The sequence below is a fragment of the Centruroides vittatus genome, unplaced genomic scaffold, assembly GCF_030686945.1.
Source record: "Centruroides vittatus isolate TY-2023 unplaced genomic scaffold, ASM3068694v2 contig_1476, whole genome shotgun sequence".
NCBI classification, from domain to species: domain Eukaryota; kingdom Metazoa; phylum Arthropoda; class Arachnida; order Scorpiones; family Buthidae; genus Centruroides; species Centruroides vittatus.
In genome coordinates, this window is record NW_027120915.1 from 10,730 (window position 1) to 22,749 (window position 12,020).

At 29.6% G+C, this 12,020-nt stretch overlaps 2 protein-coding genes across 3 annotated transcripts in view; one reads left to right on the forward strand and one right to left on the reverse strand.

Annotated features, from left to right (window-relative positions):
• Positions 1 to 4,383: 4,383 nt before the first annotated feature.
• LOC136968424 (uncharacterized) lies at positions 4,384 to 5,120 on the forward strand. Its single transcript, XM_067262446.1, has 2 exons — positions 4,384 to 4,498; positions 4,755 to 5,120. Exons 1-2 carry the CDS (start codon positions 4,432 to 4,434, stop codon positions 4,994 to 4,996), a joined length of 309 nt encoding a protein of 102 aa, XP_067118547.1. The 5' UTR covers positions 4,384 to 4,431; the 3' UTR covers positions 4,997 to 5,120.
• The window catches only part of Nubpl (NUBP iron-sulfur cluster assembly factor, mitochondrial), a 48,040-nt gene continuing 40,748 nt past the window's right edge, over positions 4,729 to 12,020 (reverse strand). Inside the window, exons 8-11 of one of the 2 annotated variants that reach the window (XM_067262444.1) lie at positions 10,775 to 10,981; positions 9,144 to 9,226; positions 5,205 to 5,272; positions 4,729 to 4,939 (exon numbers count right to left, since the gene is read on the reverse strand). In XM_067262444.1, the coding sequence (XP_067118545.1) occupies positions 5,222 to 5,272; positions 9,144 to 9,226; positions 10,775 to 10,981 (341 nt within the window). In that variant the 3' untranslated portion in view covers positions 4,729 to 4,939; positions 5,205 to 5,221. Of the gene's footprint in view, positions 4,940 to 5,204; positions 5,351 to 9,143; positions 9,227 to 10,774; positions 10,982 to 12,020 lie in introns of those variants that run through there. The other variant, XM_067262445.1, reaches the window with a different exon arrangement.

Here is a 12,020-nt window from a genome sequence, read left to right on the forward strand (position 1 = left end):
TAATACAAGGGTTCTCAACCTTTTTGTGGCGCGGGCGCATTCGAGATTGCTAAAACTAGTGGCGGTCGCAAATTGGATTTAAAAAAAATGAATATTATATCCTTTATTATAACATGTATTTTGTAACATATATTTACTATAATAAATATATAATTTATTATACAAGCAGAATTAGTACGATCTTTGACACTGCATTTCATTTGCTAATTTCTCACAGTTGGGAGTGTAAGATGGTAATCCCAATCGTAAACAATCTTCAATGTTTTGGCATTAGTAAGTTGAGATCCGATTTTTGATTTTATAATATTCATGGTGGAAATAAAGATTCGCATAAATATGTGGAACCAAAACAGAATTTGATTTTAAAGGCTCCTTTTTTCAAAAGATTTTGAATTTAGTTGATCATAAAAAGTATAAAGTTTTCATCCGTATCGTGAGATTTTAACATGTCATTTGAAAATTTCTTCAATTATTGATGCTTCTTCTTAAAGAAGTTTTGCTGTAAATTTAGCAGTTTCAGTAATATCTACTTGTGTAGTAAAAGGATTTATAAAAATTTTAGCCACGGGTTCGATAATGGTAAATTTCTGGAATTATCTTAAAAACCTTTTGGAACAGTTTGAAAGTAGAGCAATAAATAATGTTAAGTCAAAATTATTTTCACCAGTAATTTTTTTTCATTCTTGGAAAGTGTACAAGAGAATTTTTCGACAAATTATTTATCCAAAAACTGTATTTTGGCTTTGAATGCTTTTATAGAGCTAATCATTTCAGTCTAATGTTAATTTTTTCCTGCAGATCCAGGTTTAAACTGCTCACTTTTTCACATATGTCAGTTAATCTCATAAGAACTGTGATTGGTTTGTAATGATGCTAGACGTTGTGTGTGTGTGTGTTTTTTGCCACTGACACAAACCTGTTGAATTAAACAAATACATTTCTCTTTACTTTCGATAACAAAGTAGTCTTTGTTAAAATGATAGGTTCGTTGCTTTTTACTTGGATTACTGATTTTGAGGTATACAAAAAAAAAAAAAAAAAAAAAAAAAAAACACACAACGATAGCATGTGAGGACAATAGTACCATGCTACTAATTACTACTAATACAATACAGATGTCGTGGAGACATGATTATAGGCTTAATAGGTGTGATAAATTAGACAGGGTCAGTGTATCCCAATTTAGCGAATTTCTCACTACATTTAGCAAAATCTAAAAACTGGGTAACTTTTTATTTTCTTTATTTTTAACATTTAATTTGTTTTCATTATTTCAAAACTTTGCCGCGGGTGCATGTAAATAGCTCCACAAGGTTGGGAACCCCTGCCCTATATATATATATATATATATATATACTATAAAGAAGTCATTCAATTTCACAAGGAAATGTGAGCAGCAGCTACATTAAAGCAAAACTATAAATGTATTTATAATAAAATAATTAAAAATAGATCACAAAATTTTCAATTAACTGAATCTTGATTTTAAATTATATATTACATAAAATTAAATTAACTTTGATAAAATAAAAATTTCTAATTTAAAATAAATAATTAACCTATTAATTTTTAGAATAATTAATATAAAATAATTGTAAAAATACTCAAGGCTATATGTTTTGATTAAATTTTATGTAAATAATCTTATATTTTTATATACAGTATACTATATTCTGTACAGTATCTACATATATGTATACAAGTATTGTAGTACATCAAATACTTGTATATACATATGAATCTATACAGTAGCCTGTTTATCCATAGGAGATACATTCCAAGATCCCGAATGATACCTAAAATCGCGGATAGTAATAAATCCTATACAGGAATCTATCCTATGCTTAAACATCTATCCAGGGACCAGATTTTTTTCAGTATTGATTAAATTAGGTTGTGGACTGCAGCAGATACAAATACACCGGATATTACGTTGCCACGACAGGCACCCATTTCGCTGCTATTTGCAACCAGCACAGCACGCAGATGCCACACAGCGTTTTGTTGGTGAAACGTTAAATTTACAGAATAACGAACTAAGACTCCTTCGGCATATTTAAGGACTGACGAGGCACTGTTTTTCTCGTAATGACGTGTATAACTGCCACAATGTATGCGATAGGAAGAATGCTCCACGCGTACGCACACACTTGGATACTCTAAACCAGCGGTCGGCAACCGGTGGTCCATGGAGAAATTTGATCATTGATCAACTGAAGGTTAAGCAACTAAACATTTTGCATTTCTTTCGTAATACTTTGCTTTTTTCACTCATTGATTTTTAGATTCGAATAAAAACCGCCAAATACGAAGTGACTGTTATCAATAAATAATGAACAATAAATAATATTGTGAGTGTGATTGTCATCCTTCGTGTAAAGCGCTAAGAATCCATAAACTTATTTCAAACGAGCAGCAATGAACACTGAAGGCTTGCATTAATTTGTTATAATTAAACACGCGAGTTTCATATTGAACTTTTATGATCATTATTCTACAGATTTTGTATCGTTTAAAAAAATTCATGATAGTGGTCCACGGGATTAAAAATTGTGAGTTTAGTGGTCCGTGAGGTCAGAAAGGTTGCCGACCACTACTCTAAACATCTATTGTGGAAACTGTTTCCTAGTCCCGTATTTATTGACGATTAAATGGACAGTATTATAGAAGAAAAGTTAAATTAATGTATTTAATAAAAGGTAAACGGTGAAACTATTAAAATGTACATACATTTTCATGTTCCGTTTAGGTAAATTTTGACGAAAAGATATATTGAGAAAATCATCATATTTTGTCTTAAACTTTTGTCTTACAGGATCGCGAGTTCAGTTAAAATCGTTATTCACCACGCGTTAACTATAAAATCACAATTCAAATACACGCTATTTGAATTCTTCATAAATTGATAAAAAAAAGTTCTTCATAAAATAATGTGAACATATTTTTATAATTACAGTTTTAAGTTCTTGAAACTTGAAAATAAGCAACGATGAGTCATTTACAATAAAAGTAACCGATTACATCATACAGGATAAGTGTGTCATCGTGGTATTCTTAATCTAGAGTCGTAAACTGGAAATTTCGGATTACGAACTCGATTTAAAACATAGTTGCTGAATTCGGCTGTAAGTGGCCATACTTGATCTGTTTGAAACGGTTTGCCACAGGCATGTGCCACTTTCCTACTGCAGCGTTGTACCATGCAGTCTATTTATTTTAGTTACATTAAGAAAAGTCTGAGACAAAAGATTTCCACCCCCACGCAATAATAAAACCCGTGACAATAAAATAAACAAAAAATACATCATTTTAGCTCATCTACATAATTCTACTTAACAGAAAAAACATTAGAGTACATTTAAACAAACGTGAAAATGAAAATAAATTATAAATAATATGTTTACAATTTTTTAACTATTTTTAAAACGAATAAAATTTTCTTAAAGTATGGTTTTCGAGGTTCATCATATTTTCTGAAATACAGTAAAATACAATAATAATAATAAACTTTTCTATATAACTTATTGTACTGTACTGTACATCTGACAAAAACTCTTCACTAGGACGATCCAGTAACGTATGAACAGTATTGTATTACGAAATATTAACTGGTCATAGATTTGATAGATTGTTCAATTTCGATAAAATTTGCCTGGGTTTAAAAAGAAATCACAATTACCTGTTGTAATGCATAAGCCGTTATATAATGGCCGACTTATTTTCTCGAGACTTGTGTTTGTCCTTAAACATTAATTAAAATCCACACTACTTGTGAATCGGCGCCTTCTAATGCCCGTGTGAAAGCATATCTTCGAAATACGGGATTTCTGAGATGAATGGACGAACTAATTGAGATTTTCTTATGAAAGTTCGGTTGTAAAACATGGTACTCAATGCGTTAGGGGCCCTGTAATACAGCTACATTCAGACGGGCCACTGAATGGTATCAATCTGATGTGATAAATGTTTATACAGAATCATACTTTCAGAGAGCTCTAATGTAAATTTATTTATTAAATAATAATTTCTTTATTTGAAAGTGTGTTATCGCAATTGCAAATATTGCCAATTTATAAATGATCAATTTAATGCATAAAAATACGATGTATAAAAAATTGACAAGTTTTGAAGTATTAAAGCGCAACAAATTTTAAAACAACAATGTAAAAATTCTTTTTAAAATATAAATTTTAATAAAGTTAAAAAAATTACAACTATAAAACAAATGGATTGTGTTTATATTGAACATTTTATCTTTTAGCTGTTTTTCATAATTGTTTAGCCTTTTAATTAATTCATCTGATTTTTAAAATAAAATTTATTATTTTATTTTTGCTTGAATACATAAAGAAATGTCAAAATAAATATTTATCTTGCAGGTAGACAAATAGAACTGTGTTTTGGATTTCATTTCACAGCCCAGGGATCAAAATGGTCAATAGTTTTTATACGAAAATTGCTATAATATTTCTGATCTGCGGAATTGGATTATCTGCAGGTAAGTATTTTCCACCAAAATAAACTGTTATTTTTGTGTGTTGTATGTAATTTATTGATATCCAAACAAAGAATGCTTTCTGAATATTAAATTATAAAAAGTGAAGTATTACGAAAACTTGGTGATATTTTGTTATAAATATTTACTGGACTCCGAAAATATGATTTCTGTAAATATGATGATGTAATTTATTTATTAGTTATAGTAATTTTATTTTAACAGACAAAATAATAAATTAACATATTTATTAAAATAGGAGCTCCAGTCACACCCTTTCAACAGGCAAAACCAATGTGGCAAAAGTGGAAAAAACCACTTAACCGTCTGTTGGAAGAAGCTCAACAGAAGCCTTTTATGATGGACGCCATTCGCAACGAGTTGAGGCAGTCTGGCTTTAAAGACGAAGAAATTGACGATCTTATTAAAAACGGAAATTCGTCACTGAAAGGGAAAAAAATTTCGTTAGACGACGTGAGCATGTTTTGTTGTACCCTTTAACAACTAAAACTGCTTTTCTTTTTTATTTTATGTACTAACAACAACTCATTAAATGAATTTTAAAGTTTGTAAATTACCATGACCATCATTGTACATTAAACATAATTCTTTAAAATAATAATGTCATTGCATAAATTGTATTATTCTAATAAGATTTATTATTAATTATTTAAAATAATTAAAACATTTTATAAAAATAATTTCATACCTTTATCATAGAATTCATTATTTTAATTTTTCTGAAATTTTTCTTGCAATTTCTTTATAAATGCTGGACTATAAAGTAAAAATTGAATTTAAAGTCAATTATTCAAAACTGAATACTTCATTAAGAGAAATTCAGATTTTATATTTCTGAAAGGGAAAGTTTAGGAAGGAGGGAAAACGGGAAAAACTAATATTCATTTTATTTTCTGCTTGAAATACAGAACAACACTAGAAAGTAAAAAATTAAATATGATCGTTACTATAAGTGTCTCTAAAATTACCTAAAATTTTACCAGATAATTTTTAATTTTAACTGTCAAATTCTGCTGAAATTGGAGATTAAAAGTTCAATTTTTTTTGACAAATATTACGTTTAAAAATTGTTTTCCGTGATTGGTAACAGATTTCAAATAACAATTGCTACAGTCTAAGAACGGAGCTGATGCTCAATAGTCTTCACGCGGGAAGGAAAATATTTCCGTGATAATTACAACTGTTTAAACCATACACTGGTAGCCAAAAAGGTTTTAAGCTAAACTTTTTCCTCTAGGCCATTTCATTATTAGAAATTATATATATATATATATATAAGTTTTTCTTACGACTTATATAAAATTTGTAAATAATTCCATTTTTTTGATACATTCAATAATATTAGCTTAAATAATAAAGTAATCGTTTCGGATGTGTCGATTATTTTCTATTTTTAAAAAGGCGTTACTACAGATTAATTAATTAATAGATTTCTTTAGGTCATCAAGCTTGCCATACTGATTGTTGACATAAATTTTAGATGACATTAACATATTACGCATCATTTTAAAGAGAAAAAAAAGTCTTGAGTACGAACAGCAGCGTTGACTTGTTGCCATATCCACTATTTTTTTTTTACCATTTTGTAACAATGAGTCTTTAATAAATTTTTATTCACTGTTGATAGTGCACAGAATCAGGGCGGAAATCGCTGACTTACTGGTGTCTTTTCCTACAAGGTCTAGCAACATTTCTCACTGTTTGTTCAAAGTACAACTTCATATTATCTGGTCTAGAAGACAAAAACCGTTTTTCATCACTAACAATAATAATCTGGAAACTGTTGGCCTGTTCCAAATGATACAAAGTGTGACTGAAAAGTTCAGTGAATGGTCTCATAAAATTAAAGAAACAAGAGATACAAACAAAATACTTTTACTGGCATTCAAAGTAATTGCCATTAGCGACAACACACATTTGACATCGGTTGTACTGTACAGCTGCTGGAAGCTGTGAGCAAATACTTCTTTCGGTATTGCACGAAGCATTGCGCAGATCCAACAACGTTTAACAACAATGTCAGAAAAGTGTAGGCATTTCAGGTGGGGAACAAGAAGAAATCTGCAGGTGCCAGATCTGGAAAATATGGAGTGTTGAAGTGCTGTAATGTTCACGCGTTGCTCCATTTTGCAGTGACACTCCTTCTCACACTGACTGCATTGCATTGTTTGCTGCGCGCACTTCTGTTTAACTGTCGTGATTTCGACGCTAGGGGTCACTAGTTGGCAAGTCTCTCACTACGTCTGCGTGAGCGCAACATCCTAACCAGCACGGTTATTCAACTATGGGACTATTCCCCTAACTTTTCAGATGCACCTTGTATTTAGTAAATTGCAATCATTTTGCCTTATGGGCTTCTGTGAGTGGAAGTTGATCTATTTTCATCTTTGTAGCTGAACTGATCAACTCGATACATGAATATTTAAAGTGTCTTTAATGAGCGACTTTTACAACATGATCTTCGACGATTTCTTTCCTAACATGGCGTTTTATTCGGCGAGCTTCTTATTCAGTCTCTCAAATGATTTTCCTGTCTTGCAAGACATAAATTGTAACGATATGTTCATAACATATAAAGAATATGTAGTGGCTATTTTTCTCACACTTAAACCTTCTGTCTGTAATGATTTTCGTTTGATTTCATCCAAGAGCATTATGGCATCAAGTAAGATGACTTAAATTTCTGTAAATTACATGTTGAAATTATTCTATTATATATAAATATGGCTTTATGTACGAAATTTTAAGTGTAACAAGAAGTTTTCGCCACTACATTATCAGAAAAATTGTAATTTCTAACATAGTTCAATAAAATTTTAATAATTAGTTATTGTTTAAAATATAACCTTTAATGGATTTTTCAAATTTGGTAACCAGTGTATGTTCTAATCTAGTTGAGATAATAATAATAACTAAAATTATATGATGTGATGTTTGAAAACAGAATTAGAGTAATGTTATGTTTCTACTATATGACATTAGTCAGAATTGCTGACGCTGGATCAAACAAATCATCTCAATGTTGTTTCAAAAGTAATAGAAAAGAACAACGTTTTACGAAGAAAGCTAAAAAAAAATATGCTCAATTGAGAAAAGAAAATTTGAAAAGACACACAACAAACTTCGGTTCTGATTGATGTCAGTTTGAAAAATTTTTGCCCAGAAGAAAAAATGATTGGACTGTTCAACAATCCAGAATGGGGCCAAAATTTACAGTGAGATTGTTCCTATTGCTTATGACATATTCAACCAATGAACGCATCTGTCTCTATCATCTGATTGGTTATTGGCAAAATTTCACTCCATATTAGTGACATGCAAATATGAAAAGAGAAAGGTGAGAAATGCACAAAATGCGGATAAGACAATTCTGGAACTGAATGTCAAAAACAGTTCTGTGGACTTTTGTACCTCATCGTGTGATACATATTATGTATTGAAAAACGTTGTTTCTGCTAATTATGGTCGTAAGGGAAACCTACATCCTATGATCTTCATATATTTCAATTTTTTTCTAAAAACGACTGGAAAAAAATGTTCTAAAACATTCAACGCAGACACATAAGTAGAGTATCCAAAGCGCGTTTCATCACAGATTCATCGGCAATGTCTGACAATATTTCCAATGAAATATATGACAATTTCGAAAAAACAAATTTGCATGGTGTTGCTCTCTCAGTTCAAAAGAGGCCACGACGCAAAGAAAACTCACGATTTCATCTGCAAAGCATTTGTGGGTGAACAATGGTCATTCAACTGTTGCAGTAGGCAACGATCCTTAGAAATGCAAGCAAACCTTCATTTGCATTTCTTGGCACTTTATTATAAAGAAATTGAGGCTTTACTGCAGCACTGCTAAGTGCTACAAATTAGCATCTTAAGAGGTAGCTACTTTGAACCTTTAAACAATGCGTTTGTAGGACTATGTTTTGTAAGACATTTTTGAATTTCCAAGGCTTCTAGAACACGCTGTAAAAATAGTTCATTTATTTGTGGCACAATTATATTCGGTAAGAGTTCTGACATTTTGCCTTTTCTCTCTCAACTTTTCTTTCTTTTCATTTGTATACTTTCTACCAGTATTTTATAGAGAAATTCACAGATTTTTTTAGTGACCATAAAAGTTTATTTTAGCAAACACATTTAACTCTATGTTCAGTTACTTCCATTTTGAAAATAAAACAATTTAATTTTTTAATTTACTATTATTTACTAAGACTACAAAACTGAATAAATGACTTAAGTAGTGCCATTACCATTGAATCGGTGTCACCTTTGCCGGAATATTGGTAATTTAGTTTATCGCTTGGGTCGTAAAACTTAATGATGTGTGAAAATTTTTAAATACTTTCAAGTTGTTATTATATCCCATTTAAACTGCTACTTCACTGTAAATTGTTTTATTATAGATTGCTCTACAAGAAATTTTTAAAAGTTTTGCAAATACTTCTGTTGCTTTTCTTTTAATCCATCATGAGGGAAACAAGTATTAAAAGTATATAGTCACCAACTAACAAAATCGTTAAGAAACATTAAACAGGTTTGAAAAATAAAGATAACTCAAGCATTGCTGAGTACCTCAATTACATAAAAATATCTATTTTTAAATTCAATAAGCAGATCTTACCTGATTATCATCTGGTTTACTTACAACAATTGGGTGACCCAAATCTGATGTTTCTCTAATAGTTATGTCTAATGGAATATCACCTAATATTTAAAATTTAATTGACAAAATTAAATTGAGTATTGTAATTTAAACTTAATACAATAAGACATATTGAACTCTATACAATAATATTTAATTACATATTTTAATAAGAACAGAATATACAGGTAAATTCAATAAATATAATGCTTAAATTATTGGTGAGAAAATAGGCCCACCAATGGCCATATGGATAAAAACTACTGGGAAGTTGGTTTGGCCAACTAAAGTGTTCAAAGATGTTACATTAAGAAAACCCTTACTGAGTTTTCTTCATGCAACACTTAAATAGGGACCAGCTTCCCATAAAAACCTCCCAGGAGGTATCCCTTCTCAACAGATTGCCCAAGTGTTGTGTTGCTGTATACAAATAAAACCAATAAATGTAGTAAAAGGTCAAATGAGATTTAATATACTGTAATTTATTTATGTGTAAGTAGATATGCACACACATTATATATATAATTTTTTTTTTTTTTATAACTCAGTGCCCACATAACAAAAAGAGGACCTTTTTCCAAATTTATCAAAGGTTCAGCCATGCCTGACATATCAGGACAGACTGTTTAAAAAAATTCATGGGATTCTCCACCAGTATCCCGACACCTTTACCATCACAATTATCCATCTGACAATTTAAATGCTTAATGAACTATGGTCTTTAATTATACACAATTATGATAAACATTTTATTTTCCCATTTTTGTATCTATGGAAAATACTTAACTGTGTGTTTAATATTTAAATTATAAGTATCATCAAAATTTTTGACTAGGTTATTTGATTAAAATATATCCTACGTGGATATATACTGGTCCCAGGGATGCTGGATCAAGTTAAACAGTATATATATCTTGTTGTGTCTAAGAATTTCCTGACAACTAGGTGCTGTTATGAAGCTCTAATATTTCTAGACTTTTGAATAATGGCTATCAAAAACCATCTTATCCATTCTTCACAGACAGTTTATTTTGTAGGCTGATTTTGAGTATAAACTAATTTTTTCAGTGTTTGTATTTGGTACAGCTATGTCTGATGAATGTATGGAGAGTTTAGTCATAAAATATAACTGTCTGACATGTGATTTTATAGTTTAGTTCTTGATCCTGGTATGTAGAAGTTATTACGTTTGATTTGTGTGCAAGCTTTCAATATACTGTGAGATTTCTTAAAGTGTCATTAAAGTGTCGTCTTTTAAAATGTGCTTTCTGTAGTGTCTTGTATGGCAATCATAAATCTGTCCATTTCTCCAAAGAGACATCTGTGAGCAGTTCAGTCAATGTAATCCTTGAGATTGTTAGGGTGCCTACCATGGAGTTTCCCAAAACTGGCTAATGGTGTCTGTGCATTTGTATACTGTTTTTGTCAGCAAGAGTTACAAGTTTTGAAGTCACAATGATCATCAGACTTTATTGGTATTTTTTATTTTGATAAATTACTTTAAATTAAGTTATTAATAACAAGAATGAAAATTTATATGACATTTTTTTTTTTAACAATAATGAATTGTAAAACATGCAAACATAAAATAATCTAATCTATTTTCATACCTAATATTTCCAGTTTCAGTTCTTCAGCTAATTTCTTTGTACCTTCTTTTCCAAATATGTGAGTAGCATGACCACATTTTGGACATAGAAATAAACTCATATTCTGTACAATTCCTAGAACAGGTACTTCGACTTTTCTGAACATTTCTGTTCCTCTTCGAACATCAAGCAAAGCTATATCCTGAGGTGTAGTGACAATTACGACACCTAATCTGACAAAACAGTTTGCTTTTTTTATGTTTTGTTAAAATTCTTTTTTCTTTTTATAGGGAATATGAAGTTATTTTAAAAGAAAGAATATTTTATGTAATACATCTTTTAAAAAAAGATTATTAACTGAGAACATTAACTTAAGATTATTAAAAGTTGAGTTGAGAACATTTTCTAATATGATACATATATATTGATTATTGTCCAAACCAATGAGATTTAATTTTTGATAAAGATTACCAAAACTGTTTTTCAGTTGTCTTACATGGCAAATCAGCTATTATAGTGTAGCTGATTTGCCATTTCTAAAATTTGAAAATTATTTATTTTTAAAAATATCTGTAAACCAAAATAAAACTATCTGCTTAAAATTATCAGCAACATTTTTTCATCACAAGAAAAAAAAAACAAAAAATATAAATGGCAATACCAGAAATTGATAAATCATCACAAAATTTTTGAATGCATGAGCAAAGCCCTAAACCATAAATATAAAATAATAATCTCTTAATTTTCTGCCATCATTTTGAAAATTCCTAAATCTAATTAAATATTTTTTGAGGAAAAAATGATTTCTGTAATGATAATATATATAGAATAATAAGCAAAAGTCATTTTATATAATAAAACCTTTAAATCCTAAATTTGAAAGCACCAAAAACTGGCTAGTTCTACATATGGAAGTTGTCTGAAAGAAAAGAAATTTTTTCATATAAGTACAAAGAAAAGATAAATATCACAGCAGTAGAACTTATTTAAATCACAGAATAACCTCTCTACACTGAATTGAATTTATTCAAAAATCAAATTTTGCATAATATATTACAAATTATTTACGGGCAAATTTAGGTGGTTAGCAAATAGATGTTTATGAATTAGTAAAGTGCAGAAAGACAAAAAATTCAACGTTGCTGTTACAAATGAAGAGCTCCACATCAAATATATATATATATATATATAAATCAATGAAAAAAAATATATATAATTTCTATTTATTCATCAATAGAAATTAAAACAACAAACCACTAAAATAAAC